We start from the raw sequence: 22,330 nt of genomic DNA on the forward strand, positions 1-22,330 counted from the left end.
TGTTCAAATCACTACCCTTCGTTCAATGTTCGGCCCAATCTATCTCCAGATGAGTGCGTATTAACGAATAATTATAACTAGACGTACGCAAACATCGCAGTACCCACATCCTGCGAAGCCCTCGTTTAGTGGAAGCTACCCCCTTTGTGGAGATGGCAGTAGATCTTTTGTGCTGGCCGTCATGTCGTTTTGGACGTGGAGGGGCTGCATGCTATAAAAAAAAAAAAAAAAAATGGCGCGCAGGGCGCATGCGTAATGTTATACTACAAAAGCGCTCTCTGTCGGAATGATCAGTCGCGAGTTTAAAATCCAGGTGTCAAAATTAATAAAATTAAATGTCACTAGACGTGTCATTGGTTATAAAATGTTTTCTGTTTGAAGAAATTAAAGAAATCACCGGTTTCCACGAAGGGCGGCTGTCTGCCTTGTCTGGAAGTTTTGGTCAGACAGAAAGTGGGTGGAACATTGGGACATTCCGTTTACCGTTAGCCCCACATACAGACTTGTACCTTCAGGCGCCTAGCTGCCATCACGTTTCACGAACTAAAGGCGTCCTTTGAACGTTGGTCTACCGGGCGCATGTTGTGTCTGATGGAGACAGCTTTGCGAAGGAGCTGGAACATCTACAGTCAGTGTTCAAAGATAATGGACATTCTCTACATCAGATCAGTACACCCTTAAGGAAGAGGAAAAGTGACCATGCACAAGAGCAACGAGAGGAGGAGCGGTTTAACGCCAGGGCGTTCCTGAGGTGCGTTGTTGGCAATATTTCGTCGAAATTAGGCAGGATATTAAGAAAACACTGTGTCAAAGTAATCTTCCACCAACCTACAAAGACGTGTGATCCTCTCGGCTCGGGAAAAGATAATCTGGGACTGCGGATGGCTGGAATCTACAGAATACACTCCTGGAAATTGAAATAAGAACACCGTGAATTCATTGTCCCAGGAAGGGGAAACTTTATTGACACATTCCTGGGGTCAGACACATCACATGATCACACTGACAGAACCACAGGCACATAGACACAGGCAACAGAGCATGCACAATGTCGGCACTAGTACAGTGTATATCCACCTTTCGCAGCAATGCAGGCTGCTATTCTCCCATGGAGACGATCGTAGAGATGCTGGATGTAGTCCTGTGGAACGGCTTGCCATGCCATTTCCACCTGGCGCCTCAGTTGGATCAGCGTTCGTGCTGGACGTGCAGACCGCGTGAGACGACGCTTCATCCAGTCCCAAAGATGCTCAGTGGGGGACAGATCCGGAGATCTTGCTGGCCAGGGTAGTTGACTTACACCTTCTAGAGCACGTTGGGTGGCACGGGATACATGCGGACGTGCATTGTCCTGTTGGAACAGCAAGTTCCCTTGCCGGTCTAGGAATGGTAGAACGATGGGTTCGGTGACGGTTTGGATGTACCGTGCACTATTCAGTGTCCCCTCGACGATCACCAGTGGTGTACGGCCAGTGTAGGAGATCGCTCCCCACACCATGATGCCGGGTGTTGGCCCTGTGTGCCTCGGTCGTATGCAGTCCTGATTGTGGCGCTCACCTGCACGGCGCCAAACACGCATACGACCATCATTGGCACCAAGGCAGAAGCGACTCTCATCGCTGAAGACGACACGTCTCCATTCGTCCCTCCATTCACGCCTGTCGCGACACCACTGGAGGCGGGCTGCACGATGTTGGGGCGTGAGCGGAAGACGGCCTAACGGTGTGCGGGACCGTAGCCCAGCTTCATGGAGACGGTTGCGAATGGTCCTCGCCGATACCCCAGGAGCAACAGTGTCCCTAATTTGCTGGGAAGTGGCGGTGCGGTCCCCTGCGGCACTGCGTAGGATCCTACGGTCTTGGCGTGCATCCGTGCGTCGCTGCGGTCCGGTCCCAGGTCGACGGGCACGTGCACCTTCCGCCGACCACTGGCGACAACATCGATGTACTGTGGAGACCTCACGCCCCACGTGTTGAGCAATTCGGCGGTACGTCCACCCGGCCTCCCGCATGCCCACTATACGCCCTCGCTCAAAGTCCGTCAACTGCACATACGGTTCACGTCCACGCTGTCGCGGCATGCTACCAGTGTTAAAGACTGCGATGGAGCTCCGTATGCCACGGCAAACTGGCTGACACTGACGGCGGCGGTGCACAAATGCTGCGCAGCTAGCGCCATTCGACGGCCAACACCGCGGTTCCTGGTGTGTCCGCTGCGCCTTGCGTGTGATCATTGCTTGTACAGCCCTCTCGCAGAGTCCGGAGCAAGTATGGTGGGTCTGACACACCGGTGTCAATGTGTTCTTTTTTCCGTTTCCAGGAGTGTACATTGACAGAGTGGGAAATTATGTGTCGGTCACACAACGTGCACTATGCGTGAAAGCCGAGTTGAACACGATCGCCACACTCGCCTTTCGCAGCCCAGTAAGTCACCCATAACGGATCATTGTATCTCCATAGGACGTTCCATGGATTACTCTGCCACGGAAACCTTGGCGTTGACGAGATCCTTCTGGGATTCGATTATAAAGGAATCGGTGGAAATACGTTTAGCGCAAGATCTTCTTAATCGTGACGACTGCTTTCAACTGGATAAGGCGTGAGGCCATGCGATTTTTTAATTTCTTCAAACAGAAAAAACATTTTATGAGGAATGACACATCTAGTGACATTTAATTCTATTAATTTAGGCATTTGAATTTTAACTTCGCGAGTGCGCATTCCGACACGGAGCGCTCGTGTAGGATCACACTACGCACGTGCCTGCGCACCTTGGAGAGAACATTACTCGAAGAGAGCGCGGAACCCGACAGTGGCCGCTCACCTAGCGGCTGCGTTTGCGCATGCGTCTTCGCACCCAGTTTTGGCATAAACGTAGCGACATGAAGTGGCAACCCCTATTCACCTCTTCTCTGACCAGTTAGATTCCTGCGGCTCCGCCATCTTCCTCTCTCTCTCGACCTTGAGGGCACCTACGATCGTGTATGGCATTCCGGTCTCCTCTTCGAGCTCCAAACCTTTGGTCTTCCTATTAACTACGTCCGTCTGATCGCCTCCTTCCTTTCTCACCGTTCTTCCTACGTCACCATCCATAACACGGATTCCTACACCTTCGACCCCTCCGCTGGTGTGCCCCAAGGTTCCGTCCTCTCCCCCCTTCTCTACCTTCCTTACACGGCGGACGTGCCGCCGCCTTCACCTCCCTTACACCTTCTCCAGTACGCCGATGACACCTCCTTCCTTGCCCTCGCCCCCACCCTGCAACGCTCCCAGCACCTTCTCCAATCCCATCTCGACCGGTTCACCACTTGGTGTTACCAGTGGCTGCACAAGGTCAATCCTTCCAAGACCCAGGCGATCATTGTAGACCATACGCCCGCTATTTCACAAAGGAAACAGAAATTATTTCTATAACTATTTCTCAATCAAAATCGATGAAACGTATGAATTATTTTAATATGTATGTAAAACTGTACAAACTAGCTGATACAGAATAGCCTTTGCAAAATAGTGGACGTATCGTTGGAAATGTGTTCCAAAGGTGGTTCTCCCACTTTAAGATGAAGATAAAAGGTTTTTTTATAGCGACCCCAGTATCAGCATTGGGTAGGTGAACTGCCAGTATGGAGTAGGCCAGACGACTGTGGGGAACATTCTCCACGACAAATTCCGCTAACCGGATCACTTACAACTCATGCACACCTTACTACTCAAGGGCTCCCCTCAGTGGCGACGGGCCATCGCTGTGCTGGTATTTCTGTCAACTGCCATATTCACAAACGAACCTACGCTTACGAGAGGCAGTATTGTCAGCTTCCACAGCACCACCCACTTGTCAGCTACAGAGAATCCCTAGCGCCTAGCGGCAACGAACCACAAGTACCGATTCAGCCTCAATGGGAGAGGGGCGGGGGGTTGGGGGGGGGGGGTGGTTAATGGCAACCGCCTCAAGGGACCAGTCACGTTCCCACAACGCGGGAGTGAGATGGCGCAGTGGATAGCAAACTGGACTCGCATTTGAGAGGACAATGGTTCACATCCGCTTCTGGCCATCCAGGTTTAGGTTTTCCATCATTTCCCTAAGTCGCTCCAGACTGATGCTGTTGTGGCGTAGCAAGACAGCCACGCCACGGAAGTAGCCGAAAGGCACGCGTTTAGCTCACGCAGGCAAGAGATAGGTCTGTAACAGGATACGTAATGAATGCTATAAAGAAAAGTACGTAGCTTCTGGAATACTTAACTTTAATCTATCCTTGGCACATCGCTATTGACGATACAAGTGAGACTCTATAGTTTCAGACAATATACTGCTAATGGCGCCTTGCTAGGTCGTAGCCATTGACTTAGCTGAAGGCTATTCTAACTATCTGCTCTGCATCGCTAGCTACGTCGTCCGTACGACTGGGGCGAGTGCTAGTACGTCTCTCTAGACCTGCCGTGTGGTGGCGCTCGGTCTGCTATCACTGAAAGTGGCGACACGCGGGTCCGACATGTACTAATGGACCGCGGCCGATTTAAAGCTACCACCTAGCAAGTGTGGTGTCTGGCGGTGACACCACAGATGCGGTGTTGGTTCAAAGGTCACAGACAATTTCCATCCCTATTCTTTCTTAATCCGACAAGCTTGTACTGCGCCTTTAATTACGTCGCCGTCGACGGGACATTAAACTCGAATCTTCCTTTTTTTCCCACAATGCATCACGGGCGAGGCACATCTGGGCTTGCTGTAGGTGACCCAGCCTCCCTTGCTGGAAGACGTGCTTTTGGTGGCGTGAATGGTAATGTCGCTACTGCAAGATGGTGCCCCAGCTCATTCCCCTCCGGAGTGTCAAGATAAAACACTCATACGGGCATAGCTGGCCGCGGTGGTCTCGCGGTTCTGGCGCTGCAGTCCGGAACCGCGGGACTGCTACGGTCGCAGGCTCGAATCCTGCCTCGGGCATGGGTGTGTGTGATGTCCTTAGGTTGGTTAGGTTTAAGTAGTTCTAAGTTCTAGGGGACTTATGACCTAAGATGTTGAGTCCCATAGTGCTCAGAGCCATTTGAACCATTTGAATACGGGCATAACACTTGTACTTGCCTGGTGTGTGTGTGTGTGTGTGTGTGTGTGTGTGGGTGGGGGGGGGGGGGGCCACATGTGTGCTTTCAATCATAGAAACGTACACACTCAAAGATCTTCTACCTTGACCTTCAAATGAGCGTATCTCCGTTGGAAAGCATTTCTTTCCATATATCCATACGACCTTTCTTGTTCCTGGTCTTATCTAGGATTGTTCCATGCAGTTTGTACCCATTTAGCAAAAGCGCCCTGAGCACGTTTACAGGGTGAACCAGAACCCACCGACAATCATTTAGCAGTTGTTTGGGGATCCTTTGTAAGTATTTTTGTGTAAGGGACCCATGGCGTCTGGTGGGTCTTTACAGAGTATTTGCGTTTCGTTTGGTTCCTTGCCCCAATTAGCTTTGTATCTGTACTGCTCTGGAAATAAAGAACAACAGTGCCAGTGTCGACGGAATGCCCTGTGTGTCTTGTTTCCACTCTCTCAAGATAGCTGCTGTTTACAACAGTAATGCTCTCGTTAGCTCGAAGCCTTCAAGTTTGCTTTTACTACTGCTTGGCTTTGCCCAGGGTTTTGTTGTCTGAGAGTGTTAACTGTTTGTTAACAGTGAGACGCTGCGGTCCTAATGGACAGGTTTACTGGTGAAGAGCTGGCCAATATGCACCTCGTGTATCGGTTCACTGAGTGCAGTCGAAGAGCAGCACAATGATACTAGTACGAGTTGTCCTCACACTGCCAGCAGCCACATTACAGCACTTTTGCGGACAAAGGTTGTCGTATTACTCTGAAACAAGGGCGATTCAGGTAACAAACCGAATAAATCATAATTACATTATTACTATGTAACGACCTGCCACAGACTGTGGGTTCCCTGTACCAAAATACTCAGAAGGTAACTTTGAACAACCTCTGCAACTTTGTCGGTTGAGTTGCGGTTCACCTTGTGCAAGGTGTTTGAGAAAAGTAATGAGACTGACAACACTGCGAGCGATTTGGCAACGCTGTGTCGTTCTACTTGTGTAGACTGGTGTGTCCGTCCCTTCCAGATGCTCAGTCCATGTTTCAGCTCTGTACAGCCATCACGCGATTTTTGTGAGTGCCATCAGTGAAGTTGTTGTTTTGTGTGTGTGTGTGTTTTAAGAAAATGGAACATCGAATTTAGAGCAATGTTATGTCATCAGATTTTGCTTTAAACATGGGGAATCCGCGACTGTGAACTTTGAAAGGTTGAAACAGGCCTATGTGGAACATTACTTACCAAGAGCACAAAGTTTTTGCTGGCACAAATCATTTTTGAAGACAGAAAGCATGTTGAAGATCATCCTCTCTCAGCAGACCTTCGACTTCAAAAAGCGACGAAAACGTCTAACGTGTCCATGCTCTAGTGAGATCAGACCGACGTTTAACAAGAAAGATGATGGATGGCATGTTAAGCTTGGAACATTTTCACTGTACATGAACTTTTGGTGGAAGTTCTGCACATGCGAAAGGTTTTTGCCAAAATGGTGCCGAAAATCCTCACAACTCAGCAGAAGGAGAAGCGCAGGAACGTATGTGTTGTTCTTCTTGAGGGGATTGCCAATGGCCAAGAACGGTTTTTCCGCCATCAGGAATTCAGCTACCGAACCTCCCTAGTTATCAGTGTCTTGCTAGGCGCCATTTTGATGGTTCGCTACAGCTCTGCCATCTGTCGGAATTGTTCGAAACATCTGACACATGAAGAAGAATTATCAAATCCGAAGTATCAAGTAAGACTTTTTCCTATAGATATTAACGCCTGTAGAAAAATTCTGAGGCGTTATTTAAGAGTGACACACGTATTAATTCAGGCACCATCTGTAATTTTTATATCCTACAGTCAGTTTTGGAGATTATGTTCAGTTTTTAATCTAAGGACAGGCATTATATGAAATTAAAACGATTTAAGTGTGGCAGATAGATGCAAATGAGTCATACTGCGTAAAATCACCACACCCTGATCACCCAAGAACAGAATCCCATTTCATTAGACACACTTTCGTCACTTTTTGGAAATTAATTCGTTGACTGCAAATTCCTTGTCATCATGTGTATTAGGTATATACTTGTAGGAAAATTGTTAACTGCAATAGTTGTGCACATTGTATATGCAATAGTTTGAGGTCCGATATTCTGACAAACGCAGTTAAGTGGTATCGCAGTAGTACACAATGTAACAAGACATCAACGATTCAGGCGGTAGAGCGTGGAACTCGCAATAAAGGCAGTCGGCCCTCTGTGCTATTAATGCCTATGTCTCTTTACTGCGGGTAGGAAACAGACACCATTAGTGATTGTGCTTATTATGTACGTAAATCATTATTATGACAATGCCACGCGGAAAACAGTTATCATGAGATGTAAACGCAAAAGTCGGTGCCTAGAAGGAAATGGAACACACTAATCGTCATATTGACAGAATTTCAACCGTTTAACTACAGTGGTTTGAAGTTTCGTTAGTTTGGGCGCACGATATGGACAGAACGAAAAATATGGGCAAAGTAGAACATTTTCTGGCGCATCCAAACGGTTACGTTTGCAGAAAGCAAGCGCCACAGACCGTTATTCTTCGCAACATGCTGCTGATTTACAGTTGCCAGTAACTGGCAACCGTGTACGGCAAATTTGGTCAAATGAGAGACACCTTGCAGAAACCTGCTCTAACACCCAAAAATAAACAGGACAGATTGGAGTTTGCTGAAAAGTATATGTCATGGACATCAGAATGTAATAAAATGATCTTCAGTGATGACAAGAAGTTTAATTTAGTCGAGCTGAGAACAGAGCAACAGATAAGAATGAGCAGAAATTCTGGTGGAAGTATTACCTCAATCACGCATTGTTTGCTTGAGCTCTAGAGTGAACTCTAACATGTTCACTGAGATGCTGGAGACAGAATTTATAAGAATGTATGAGGACCTAAGGAAAGAAAGTCAAGAGTTTCAACAAGATAATGCAACTATGCATATTTCTGTTACAACCAAAAAGTGGTTTAAAGATGCAGATATCGATGTCTTGCCCTGGCCTGTACGTAGCCTGGATATGAACCCCGTGGCAAAGCTTTGAAGAATACTTGCAGTGCGTGTTTGCCGCTATGGATGGCAGTCTGAGGCCGTATGTGGGCTGAAAAGTGCGATACAAGGACGGTGGGCGACGATTTTAATGCAAGATGGTTCAAATGGCTCTGAGAACTATGAGACTTAACATCTAAGGTCATCAGTCCCCTAGAACTTAGAACTACTTAAACCTAACTAACCTAAGGACATCACGCACATCCATGCCCGAGGCAGGATTCGAACCTGCGACCGTAGCGGTCGCGCGGTTCCAGACTGAAGCGCCTACAACCGCTCGGCAACTCCGGCCGGCTTAATGCAAGAACGACAAACACTAATAAAATGAATGAGGAAGAGAATTCTTGTGGTAATTAAGAATAACGGAGGTTGGACAAAATACTAAAAATGCAGTAAGACTACAGGACAGCGAGAGCTTTTATACCAGTTTCCGTCCAAGAAATCCAATCGCCTTATTTTGTTGCTCGTTTTACGAAAGAAACTAGATAATTTTGTCATGACTGTTTACGTCATACATGTATCTACTACTTTCGCAATAAAATGGATACACTAAGCTACAAACATTGTACTATCACTTTTGTAGAAACTCTGCCTTCATACTGTTTTACACTACTATATATTTATTACCCACTAGCGACATATGAAAATTTGTACGAGACCGGGACTCGAATCTGGATTTCCTCACTTATCGTGAGCGCTCGCCTTAACCACTCTGTCTATCCGTGCACGCTCCCTAGACCGTCCCATACTTCCATATGTCGCACTGTCTACACCCTCTATATCCTTTTATACATCATTGTGTAAGAATGTAGACTGTGCGATACATGGAATTATGGGACGGTCCAGGGAGCGTGCACAGAAAGCCAGAGTGATTCCAGAATGAGATTTTCACTCTGCAGCGGAGTGTGCGCTGATATGAAACTTCCTGGCAAATTAAAACTGTGTGCCAAACCGAGTCTCGAACTCGGGACCTTTGCCTTTCGCAGGCAAGTGCTCTACCATCTGAGCTACCCAAGCACGACTCACGACCCGTCCTCACAGCTTTACTTCTGCCAGTACCTCGTCTCTTACCTTCCATACTTCACAGAAGTTCTTCTGCATGCCTTGCAGAACTAGCACTCCTGGAAGAAAGGATATTGCGGATACAGAACTAGTTCTGCAAGGCTTCTGTGAAGTTTGGAAGGTAGGAGACGAGGTACTGGCAGAAATAAAGCTGTGAGGACGGGTCCTGAGTCGCGCTTGGGTAACTCAGATGGTTGAGCAGTTGCCCGCGAAAGGCAAAGGTTCCGAGTTCGAGACTCGGTCCGGCACACAGTTTTAATTTGCCAGGAAGTTTCATATCAGCGCACACTCCGCTGCAGAGTGAAAATCTCATTCTGGAACCACTCTGGCTATCTGTGCACGCTCCCTGGACTGTCCCATAATTCCATATATCGCACAGTCTACATTCTTACACAATGGCGTATAAAAGGATATAGAGGATGTAGACAGTGCGACATATGGAAGTATGGGACGGTCTAGGGAGCGTGCACGCAAAGCCAGAGTGGTTAAGGCGACCACTCACGATAAGTGGGGAAATTCCGGTTCGAGCCCTGGTCCGACAAAAATTTTCACATATCACTGCTGGAAAGTAGATCTATACCTAAAACAGCTGGTGTCAAGGAGTTCGCTGTCAGCGCATTAATTTCGAAAGATTTCGTACAGCTGTGGATCGTCAACAGTGTCTGTTCTTTCAGACATGTATGGAAGTAGGCTTTTTTCAGTTACTTTAGTGGCAATACAGCGTGCAAAAAGGGAAGCGGAACAGAAATTGTCAGTAAGATTCAGAGTTACCGCTGTTATTTGTACCTGTGATCGGTGTCATTGGCAGAATGGGTCAGCCATCTTCCTTTCTCTAATGGCACTGTGCTGCTCGCCGGTAGTGCAGGTAAACTTGGCCAAACAATGGAAGAACTTAATAGACAAGATTGAAAGTAAGCCTGGAAAACAACTGTAATAGAACTCTGACACCTGGAATGCTGTCTATAAGGACGTTATGTTGCTAGGACTGGCGTTTTCCGCAGGCGCTCAGTTAGTGCGTCGCTAAGAGCGTTGTCAGTTTGTAGGGAGCAGACAACACTCGTCGAGGTGAGTGCTGGATATTCTGCTACGGAGAGACGCAAGACAATGACTGGCAGATGAAGTACAAGGGGCAGTCAAATGAAAATGAGATAGATACAAAGAAAGTAAGCACACTGTTTATTATTTCAAAAGTGATCGCCATAACTGTTAGTACATTTACGCCAATGTGAGACAAGATGGTCAGTGCCTCCACGGAAAAATGGTCGCGGCTGCCTACTGGACTACGGTTGTACCCAATCGTGTACCTCGTCATCGGAAGCAAATCGACGGCCACGATCGTCTTCCTTCAGAACTCCTAAAATATGGAAATCGCATGAAGGAGACATCAGGACTGTTGGAGGATGTGTAAGGGCTTCCCAACGAAACTTCTGCAGCGTAGTCGAAACAACTTTGGTAACAAGTGGGCGTTGCTACCTTCATGCGGACAAATGTATTGTCCGTTAACAGCCCCATACATATCCACTAGATAATTTATACTAACGGTAACAATCCTATCACACTTCCTTGAAATACTCCTGAAATTAATCGGGCGAGGTGCCACAACGGTTAGTGATGTGTCGACAGAAGTGCCGACACAGTGTGGTTTGAGGAGACCGAAATACACGCTGTAAGCCCACGCAGGATGGCGTGAGGTCTGAAACAGGACACGTAATGAATGCCATAAAGAAAAGTACGCAGCTTCTGGAATACTTAACTTTAATCCATCCTTGGTACATCGCTATTGACGATATAAGTGAGACTCTATAGTTTCAGACAATATACTGCTAATGGCGCCTTGCTAGGTTGCAGCCATTGACCCAGCTGAAGGCCACTCCAACCATCTGCTCTGCAAATGAGCGAGGCTTCGTCAGTGTGCATCGCTAGCTACGTCGTCCGTACAACTGGGACGAGTGCTAGTACGTCTCTCTAGACCTGCCGTGTGGTGGCGCTCGGTCTGCTATCACTGAAAGTGGCGACACGCGGGTCCGACATGTACTAATGGACCGCGGCCGATTTAAAGCTACCACCTAGCAAGTGTGGTGTCTGGCGGTGACACCACAGTTAGCATACTGGACTTGCTTTCGGGGGGACGACGGTTCAAATGCGCGTGCGGCCATCAAGATTTAGATTTTTCACTATTCCTTAAATCCCTTCAGGCAAATGCAGGGATGGTTCCTTTGAAAGAGCACGGATGATTTTCTTTCCCATCCTTGACACCGTCTAAGCTTCTGCCCTATCTCTAATTACCTGGATGGCGACGAGGCGTAACTCCTAAACTTCCTTCTTTCCTTCCTTTCTTAAATTATCTTTACCTCCGTCGAGTTTGCACCTTTAAGAGCGACGAGGTTGGCTCTGTCTGCAAGAAAGTTCTGAACCCAGTAACAAATCTGGTTCCACACTCAGTAAGCTCGCATTTTGCGGTGAGCATTGGCGGCTATGCTCTTACTTTAATCCCTAGAGCAGGGTAGTACCAAGGGGGTAGTGAGAGAGGCCATCGCCTAGAGTTGAACGTAAAGAAATAGAAGGTTTAAGAAAAAAGTAGGTGACGTGCGTGAGTTCTTCTGCCTCTCCGCCTGAGAGGAGAAGCCTTTTCCACGGCCGCGGCTGCATATGTACTTTGTTGCCATAGGGTCATTTGTCCAAGTATCAACATAAAGAAACGGCTACCGCCAAGCACACGGCTATCGCTAACACGGTTAGCAGTTGTGCATTTGATTTAAACAGCTGCCGGCCACACAGATCGCTCGTGTTGGAGTTATCGCGACTATGCTGTTTTTCGCGAGTTTCGGTTGATAGTATCTGACCTGCAACTAAAAAAGAATTCATGAATAACCCTTCTGTGTGTAATTACTAAGACGAGGTGTGTTCAATAAATAATACAACAATTTTTTCCGAAACCAGATTGGTTTCATTCATAATTCCAGTGCACAATATTATCCCCCACCCTTTTCGCTACAGCAACACCCTGGGGTCTGTAACGGAGGTGCGATCCACGCAGAGTGAGTTTCTTTTGGAGGAAAACCAGAGCACTGCAGATATTTGTAGGTGTTTGCAGAATGTCTACGGACACCTCGCAGTGAACAAAAGCATGGTGAGTCGTTGGGCCAGGCGTCAACAAGGTCGCGCGATCCTGTCCAATCTCCTGAGTGCGTGCTGGCCGGCCGCACACAGCTGTGACTCCTGCAATGTCGGAACGTGCGGACACTCTCACTCGAGGTGATCGACCTGTCACAATCGAACACCTCGCTGCACAACTGGACGTCTCTGTTGGTAGTGCTGACGCACTTTCCCACCAGTTGGGGGTACTCAAAGTTTCCTCACCACTTAACAGAGCCGGCCGAGTGGCCGAGCGGTTCTAGGCGCTTCAGTCTGGAACCGCGCGACCGCTACGGTCGCAGGTTCGAATCCTGCCTCGGGCATGGATGTGTGTGATGTCCTTAGGTTAGTTAGGCTTAAGTAGTTCTAAGTTCTAGGGGACTGATGGCCTCAGCTGTTAAGTCCCATAGTGCTCAGAGCCATTGAACCATTGAACCACTTAACAGAAGACCATAAAGAGCGCCTCCCCCCCCCCCCTACGACCACCTGTTTGACCCAATGAAGGATGTATTCTGCGGGAAGAAGTACTTAGATGATGGTGAGGCTACTGATGCAGCGAGATGTTGGATCCGGCATCGACCAGTAGAGGGTTACCGCGCGGGCACACAGTAAGGTGGCTTAAGGCCATCGCATTGAACGGAGATTATATTGAAAAAATATGATTCTGTAGTCAAAATAGTGGGGAATAATATGGTATATTGGAATCCTGAATAAAACTAACCTGATTTCAACAAAATTTGTTGTATTACTTATTGTACGACCCTCCTATTACGAGAGTTGTTAGCCGTTGGTCCTGTAGACAGCTGCACACTGTTCGTGTAAGTTAAGCCATCGTCTAAACAAACGTACGCTCTGCTATTGGTCATCGCCTGCATTGTTCAAGCATATCGTATCGTACTATGACTGGAAATGTAGCGCCAATACTCTGATACACGCTAGAACGTCCAAAGTCTTAAGACTCTTTGCTAATCACTGTGATAAACGTTTGTCTCATGTTGTTATTGTTTAAAATTTCAACGACGGTCGGTTTCGCTGTGCTTCATTTCCATTAAACCTACTTACAAAATTAAAATTATTGTTAAAACTGCTTAAAAATTGCGCAAAGGTAGGGGAGAAGGGGCGGTAGTTTGGCAGTTCAACCGAGGGTGCGGCTTTGCTTCGGTGTGGTTATGCTTGAGACAGGCACTATATGAAGTCAAAACGCTTTAATGATTATAAAGAATCCGCCTCGATTGCAAATAGAAAGCGGATGTTGACCTAGGTTTCGGCGCGGGTAACCACACCTACCTCGGAACACTTTAAACTACTAATTGCCTAAAGAGGCATGGTCCAACATTAATACAGTAGGCCCAAAATGGCAAGAGTCTCGGATAAAATGTAAAATAAACGGGACGTGTGTATCGTGTCAGTAGCTGTACTCAGCTCAAACGTCACTGTATTAATGTTGGACCATGCCTCTTTAGGCAGTTTGTAGTTTTAGTGTGTTCCGAGGAAGGCGTGGTTATCCGTGCCGAAACCTAGGTCAACATCCGGTTTATATTTGCAAATCGAGGCGGATTCTTTATAATCATCAAATTATTCACGATTTCTGACGCGCTGCAGTGTTAAAAGTTCTCAAAACCATTTAGGGATTTCACTTTGGTATGGAGCCACAGTAATATAAAACTTTTTCAAAGATGTAACCGCCATTTGGTTGTACAAGACGGTTTTTTTTCCACAATCTACATTTCGGTCTTAGGCTATTATCAAATGTTAAAAGTATCAACTGTCAAACAAAGGAAAATCCAGGATGGAATGTAACAATATTATGAAAAGGAAAGTTGCTACTCACCATGTAGCGGAGATGCTGAGTCGCAGATACGCTCGATAAAAAGATTGTCACAAAAAAGCTTTCGGCCAATGAGGTCTTTGTCCTGAGACTGCAGTCATGTGTGTGTGTGTGTGTGAGTTACTTTTGCGCGCGCGCGCTTGTGTTTGTGTGTGTGTGTTTGTGTGTGTATGTGTGTGTGTGTTGTGTGTGTGTGTGTGTGTGTGTGTGTGTGTGTGTGTGTCGTCTATTTTGGACAAAGCTTCGATGGCCGAAAGCTCATTTGTGGCACACTTTTTAAAAAATGATTTAAATGGCTCTGAGCACTATGGGACTTAACATCTGAGGTCATCAGTCCCCTAGAATTTAGGAATACTTAAACCTAAATAACCTAAGGACAACACACACATCTATGCCCGAGGCAGGATTCGAACCTGCGACCGTAGGACAGTCTTTTTGTTGTGCTTATCTACGACTCAGCATCTCCGCTGTATGGTGAATAGCAACTTTCTTTTTCAAAGGGTCAACGATCGTTAGACTTGAGTAGAACAAATGTCATCAACAAACTATGTATCTTCGATTATGTAAACCAATATTGTCAGAAATACGAGGGCTATCCACAAAGTACATTACGTTTTGGAATTAAAAATAAATAAAGTATTGAATTTTTTTTTTATTATATACAGATGAAAGCCACACTTAAATACTACTTTTCTACATAGTTGCCATTTAAATTAAGGCACTTATCGTAGCGATGGACGAGCTTGGAAATTCTTTCGTCGTAAAATTCGGCCGCCTGCGCCTTCAACCACGTGGCGACTGTCTTTTGGGACAGAAAAGGTGTGATTTTTGTGGATTTCCTGGAAAGAGGCACTACAATAAACTCTCAAAGGTATTGCCAAACTCTGCACAACCTCAGAAGAGCAATACAAAACAAGTGCAGGGGAAAGTTGGGCTCAAAGATCTTGCTGATTCACGACAACGCCCGGGCCCACACGGCAAATACCACTCGTGAAGTTCTCGAATCTTTTAAGTGGGAGTTGTTTCCTCATCCGCCGTACAGTCCCGACCTGGCACCGAGCGACTTCCACTTATTCCCAGCAATGAAGAAGTGGTTGGCTATCCAGCGTTTTGATGACGACGCACAGCTTCAATAAGAGGTAACCACGTGGTTGAAGGCGCAGGCGGCCGAATTTTACGACGAAGGAATTTCCAAGCTCGTCCATCGCTACGATAAGTGCCTTAATTTAAATGGCAACTATGTAGAAAAGTAGTATTTAAGTGTGGCTTTCATCTGTATATAATAAAAAAAATTCCAATACTTTATTTATTTTTAATTCCAAAACGTAATGTACTTTGTGGATAGCCTTCGTAAATACGAGACCATTTGTGTAATAGGCTAATTTACTGGCAATTAGGATGACTTCTTCACCTGATGTGGTTGCACAGTCAAATGGTGGTTATATCTTTCAAAAAGTATTTAGGTCTGATACAGCGGCTACTGATGTTCAGCAGATGGTCACATCTATCACACAGTGTAAGTCTCAGCAGCCGTCGTCATTTAACGATAGAATCCCAATTCGCCAGACACGCTATTTGTCAGTTACTTTAGTGGAAATAAAGCGTGCAGAAAATAGAGTGGAGCTTAGTATAATTCACGATTACTGTCATTACTCATACCTGGAGCTCGAGTTGTTGGCACAATGGGCTCGAGAGCAGAGTCTACGCTGGAGGCTGCCGTCGTCCTGTTGGTGGTCGTAGTAGTTTCCGTTGTCGTCGTTGGCACAGTTTCGTCTTCTCGCTCGGATGTAGCGGCTGAGGAGCCCGAATGGGCGATATGCTCCACGACGTACCTGTTCGTCGTGAGGGTAGTCGTGGAACTGTGGTCGCTCACCCCACTCGTCGAGGCCGTAGTCGGCGCTGGAGTGGCTGCTTCGGACTCTAGGTGAGTGGCGCGGGTGGAGGCTTCCCGGGTGAAGTTCGGCCCGGCGGTCGTCGTCCCACTGCCTCGCGTCGTCAGGGAGCTGTCGTTCCGAGCGACGAGAAGACCGTCGCCAGTGCCGGAGCTGGCGTCTCCACTGCTCGTTGCTACACTCATAACCGTCGTCTGTTCCTCGGAAGATGACGACTCGACGAGCCGTCGCAAGCCAGAGCGGTCGCTCTCAGTGGCACTGGCGTTAGTTGTAACCACTTCATCAGCTGCCCTGGCAGTCGTAGTCTCGGTACGGTCTGCAGGTGTTGGTGATGCGCCAGTGACATTATTGGCAGGTGTGGAGGAGTCGTTAGTCGACTCAAAAACTGAGAAGAGCCTGTCAGTGTCGCTAACTCGCGGTCCCAAAGATTCGGTGGTCCCATTCGGAGTAGTGGAGTCTGGTTTACTGGTAGTCGTCACAGGTCCGTGGTCTACAACAATGGGGGAAACGCTGCTGGGCAAGTAACTTGTTGGTATGTCACTGGTTGGCGAAGAGACGAAGACGATCGGCGGTGACTGAGGTCTAACAGTGGTGGTGTCTGTGTGAGACAAGGGATGCGTGACGTTCTCAGTGACTGAGCTGAGTGTGGCGTCCTCTGTGAGTGTACTGCCGCGGTGATGCGTCGTCTGTGCCACTGACTCTCCACTCGATGGCGCCAGTTCAGGTCTAAAAGTGGTGGTGGCGTTTGTACGATTGGGAGGGAGAGTAACGTCTTCAGTGCCTGAGCTGTGACTGACGCCACCACTGAGGGTGCTGCGGCGGTCGAGCGTCGTCTGTGCCACTGACTCTTCGCTCGTCGACGCTGGTTGAGGTCCAGTAGTGGTGGTGTTTGTACGACTGGGAGGGAGAGTGGCGTGTTCGATGACTGAACTGTGCGTGGTACCTTCGGTGTAGTTACGCGTCGTCTGTGCCACCGATTTTCGGGTCGAAGGCGCCGGTGATGTAATGGGCCCCTCTGTTGCGGCAGTTACTGGCGACTCGGTGGTGACATTGCTGCCCACCGCGCCGACAGTCCTCGCCTTGCTGTCCTCGGATGACGCTTTCCGTTCCGTCACCACTGCAGCCTCCGTCGTGGTAGCGGCAGGCTGCCTCGTTCCAGTCGTCGGCCTGCGACTGGACGTCGTCGTTGTGAGTGTCTCTATATCTTCTTCTAGTATACCTTTTAACCGGTCTTGCTCGTTCACCTTCTCGGAATCCTGGAACAATTAACGGCATCAGTTAGATGATCAACGATTGCCGAATTTTACTGTCAAATGTCAAGATCTTGTACGATCTTCAATAGTTCTGGACAACCAGATGTTCGAGCAAGTGTAAGACTTAAAATACAGAATGTGCTTAAAATGTTAACAGGAATACTGAAACCCGACGAAAACCGGTATGCTCAGCGAGATGTGAGATACAATTTAAAATAAGACAAGATAACAAACATGGATAAATGTAAACGAAGCTTCAAGTATGTAGCTTTTAGAGCCTCGATTGCGTGTAGGTACGCAGGATTAGTAGTGTCGACAGGACTACGTGGCCATCTTCAGACCCACAGCGTACAAGTTACGAAATCTTGCTGTGTGATAAACGGCACATTTGTTTTCGTAGCATCACAACGTACTCGTAATAAAATAAGAAAAAATTGTTCAAATGTGTGTGAAATCTTATGGGACTTAATTAACTGCTAAGGACATAAGTCCCCAAGCTTACACACTACTTAACCTAAATTATCCTAAAAACAAACACACACACCCATGCCCGAGGGAGGACTCGAGCCTCCGCCGGGACTAGCCGCACAGTCCATGACTGCAGCGCCTAGACCGCTCGGCTAATCCCGCGCGGCTAGTAAAATAAGAGTAGAACGTCAAAAAAAAAAAAAAAAAAAAAACTGTGTCCTCATGGCAAGACACAGTCATGGAAGTGCGGAAGGTCAAGAAGAATCGCATGTATCTGGGTTGGCTACAGAGAACATATTTCCATCCAAGACACGTGCAGCACTTCTCGATGTAACACACTTCTACAACTCTCTCTTACTATGAGGACCCAGTTCTATTATCGTTTATTATGGCTACATTATGATGGTACGAAAACAAACTTGCGATTTATCCCACAGTATGATTTCATAATCTGTAGGGATCTGAAGATGGCTGCGTGGTCCTGTCGAAGCTAGTAATCCAGAATATCTACTATCGATCAACTGGATTACTAGTTTCTTTACATTAAATTCATTGATCGCTCTCCAGCCGACAATGTCAGGTATTTAAACAGAGATATTTTTTAGCGTTCCTTACCTCAGTCGGTAAAAACGGAACCCTTATTGGGTCACTTTGCTGGCCGACATTCCGTCCGTCTGTTAAGACGGACGGGGTATGAAGTTGAAATTTACGTCAATACTAATATCTATACATCTTTTTATTGTAAAAAAGTTAAGATAAAGGCCACCCGCACGCGGCGGGAGTTTCTACTGCTGATCTTCGTGTTTGCCAAATCCTGCCTTCGCCAGCAAGGTCGCCGGATCGCTTCCCAAGTGAGAACGTTTGGAGCATACTGGGAAGAGCCCTCCAACCAGGTCAGGATTCTGACGACTAACACGGCAGATGGGCATAATTTTGCACGGTATCCCTCAGGGGGACAGCCAACAACTACACTACTGGCCATTAAAATTGCTACACCACGAAGATGACGTGCTACAGACGCGAAATTTAACCGACAGGAAGAAGATGCTGTGATATGCAAATGATTAGCTTCTCAGAGCATTCACACAAGGTTGGCGCCGGTGGCGACACGGACAACATGCTGACATGAGGAAAGTTTCCAATCGATTTCTCATACACAAACAGCAGTTGACCGGCGCTGCCTGGTGAAACGTTGTTGTGATAGCTCGTGTAAGAAGGAGAAATGCGTGCCATCACGTTTCCGACTTTGATAAAGGTCGGATTGTAGTCTATCGCGATTGCGATATGTCGTATCGCGACAATGCTGCTCGCGTTGGTCGAGATCCAATGACTGTTAACAGAATATGGAATCGGCGGGTTCAGGAAGATAATACGGAACGCCGTGCTGGATCCCAACGGCCTCGCATCACTAGCAGTCTAGATGACAGGCATCTTATCCGCGTGGCTGTAACGGATCGTGCAGACACGTCTCGATCCCTGATGGGGACGTTTGCAAGACAACAACCATTGGCGCGAACAGTTCGACGACGTTTGCAGCAACATGGACTATCAGCTCGGAGACCATGGCTGCGGTTACCCTTGACGCTGCATCATAGACAGGAGCGCCTGCGATGGTGTACTCAACGACGAACCTGAGTGCACGAATGGCAAAAAGTCGTTTTTTCGGATGCATCCAGGTTGTGTTTACAGCATCATGATGCTCGCATCCGTGTTTGGCGTCATCGTGGTGAACACACATCGGAAGCATGTATTCATCGCCATACTGGAGTATTACCCGGCGTGTTGGTATGGGGTGCCATTGGTTACACGTCTCGGTCACCTCTTGTTCGCATTGACGGCACTTTGAACAGTGGACGTTACATTTCAAACGTGTTACGACCCGTGGCTCTACCCTTCATTCGATCCCTGCGAAACCCTACATTTCTGCAGGATAATGCACGACCACATGTTGCAGGTCCTGTACGGGCCTTTCTGGATACATAAAATGTTCGACTGCTGCCCTGGCCAGCACATTCTCCAGCTCTCTCACTAATTGAAAACGTCTGTTCAATGGTGGCCGAGCAACTGGCTCGTCACAATACGCCAGTCACTACTCTTGATGAACTGTGGCATCGTGTTGAAGCTGCATGGGCAGTTGTACCTGTACACGCCATCCAACCTCTGTTTGACTCAATGCCCAGGCGTATCAAGGCCGTTATTACGGCCAGAGGTGGTTGTTCTGGGTACTGATTTCTCAGGATTTATGTGCCCAAATTGCGTGAAAATGTGATCACATGTCAGTTCTAGTATAATATATTTATTCAATGAATACCCGTTTATCATCAGCATTTCTTCTTGGTGTAGCAATTTTAGTGGCCAGTAGTGTACATCAAGCAGTGCCAGGATGAGTAACTGCTTTCATAACAGCCAGAGATGGATCAACGTGTTACTGACTTGCTCAATTTGTGGAGCTCTTTCTCTTAAATAAGTTATGCAAGTTTTTTGAACTTGTAATCCTTTGTTTGTTAGTACATGTATATCACATTCGTTGAAAAATGTTGGAATGTGTGTGAATTCCTAAGGGACCAAACTGCTGAGGTCATCGGTCCCTAGACTTATACACTACTTAAACCACGTCAAACTAGCTTATGCCAAAAACAACACACACACCCATGCCCGAGGGAGGACTCGAACCTCCGGCGAAACGGGTCGCGGAATCCGTGACATCGCGCCTCAAACCGCGCGGCCACATTCGTTGATTTCTGTCCCATTTGGATAATTCCTTCGTGGTGCGTCTTTTTTTTTCTTTTTTGTCTCTTACAGAGTATATATGTTATATGGATCTCAATTCATTATCTGTAGTGATTTATACAAACAATGAGTAAATCACTATACACAGGCAGTGATCGGAAGTTACAGGAATTTTACTGCAAGGCTGCATATCCTACACTTGAAAGATCGAATCTACCCTACGCTTCTTGGCTAGAGCGCAGCGGCATCACTGACTGGGCTGCGTCATGCTTCTAGAAGAGTGAGGTTGGCGCCCGGAGATCTTTTGGCCCGAAGAAGAAAGTTAGTCCAGCCTGAGCAAGCCTGCAGGGCAGATCCCAGGAGTTCGTGCCTCGCGCTACAGCATGTAAAAGTGAAGTATTTTGCGGAAAGATTATGCTGAAAGTCGCATCAGATTAAAAACGCAAGACGGACGAATACTATGTGTCTGAGTAATGTGAGATTTTGAAGCTCAGATTTGAATTTCGTGTCGAAAAAATTGTTACGTTTGCAAAAGGCCATTGCACCGGCAATGGCAGACCCATGCAGGCTCCTGATCGGTGACTGGCTGCATTTGTAAAGTGAGCGCAATTAGAACCAGTAGCGGCGTGTCGTATGAACTACATGTGGAATAAAATTATCTGTGTCGTACAAAAGTGTTTATATATTACAACCTCTTCATTAAAATAAAAGTATTTTGGATGGGGTAGAGTCATAGAACAGTATGGAAAAATAGATAGGTCAAGCGTCTTAGGCTCAAGTTCAGAAGTTTAATTACTGGTGTACTACCTTCGGAGTAAGTTCCCCCTCTATACCCTGGCTACGTAATCTTCTTACTTTTTTTTTTTTTTTTTTTGCCTGTACATATCGACGCAATAATAACTACAGAGAATGCAGCTGACATTAAGCTTCCTTCAATCTTCTGAAAGCAACATGACAAAACAACCAGCATAATAAACAAGTAGTAGTTTTATGTATCAATAACCTTTGTTATTCACCAATAGAAATATATAGAAATATACGATATATATAAGCCGCGCGGGATTAGCCGAGCGGTCTTAGGCGCTGCAGTCATGGACTGTTCTGCTGGTCCCGGCGGAGGTTCGAATCCTCCCTCGGGCATGGGTGTGTGTCTTTGTCCTTAGAATAATTTAGTTTAAGTAGTGTGTAAGTTTAGGGACTGATGATATATACAATACAGCTGCTAGACATAGAAAACCTTCCAGGTAATCAGGACACAGTAAAGGCTACAAACTATATCCTGCCTGCCTATAGTTTTAATAATTTGCTTGTAAACTATGTTCCATATACGTTTCCATTCCTCTGATGAAGTACGGGCGTCTGTCACACACAGCTTATTGCTTTATCAGAACCAAAACCCGAAGGCACAATAAAAATAAAATCTCATGCCAACACAGTGGAACCCCTTAGCAGGCGGTATCCAATATGCATTTTCATTTTATAAAACTGTCCGACTAATCATCAGGCCAAGAAAAGGACATCCGCAGGCCGGAGTGTAACTCCCCTCCCCCCGCTCCTCCCCTCCGAAGAAAAAAGCATTATACACTGATGTCACAGAAGTCATAGGATAGCGATATGCACGTACGCAGGTGGCGGTAATATCGAGTACAAATAGTATAAAAAGACAGAGCACTGGAGCACGCAGGTTGTCAACAAGGCAGTGCGCAAGTTGGTGGTGGCTGTATAACAAAGTGGGCCGTGTTTACATGGAATGGACTGGGTCCTCTGGTCCAATTGAACCGATCACTTACTGGGAGTAGTTATGTTCACCGACG

At 47.0% G+C, this 22,330-nt stretch overlaps 1 protein-coding gene across 1 annotated transcript in view; it reads right to left on the reverse strand.

Annotated features, from left to right (window-relative positions):
• Positions 1–22,330, reverse strand: part of LOC124798148 — a 292,835-nt gene that overhangs the window by 206,336 nt on the left and 64,169 nt on the right. The window contains exon 2 of the mRNA XM_047261428.1: positions 15,833–17,321. Within this exon, the coding sequence (XP_047117384.1) occupies positions 15,833–17,321 (1,489 nt within the window). The remainder of the gene's footprint in view (positions 1–15,832; positions 17,322–22,330) is intronic.

Source organism: Schistocerca piceifrons, chromosome 5 (assembly GCF_021461385.2).
Source record: "Schistocerca piceifrons isolate TAMUIC-IGC-003096 chromosome 5, iqSchPice1.1, whole genome shotgun sequence".
NCBI lineage: Eukaryota > Metazoa > Arthropoda > Insecta > Orthoptera > Acrididae > Schistocerca > Schistocerca piceifrons.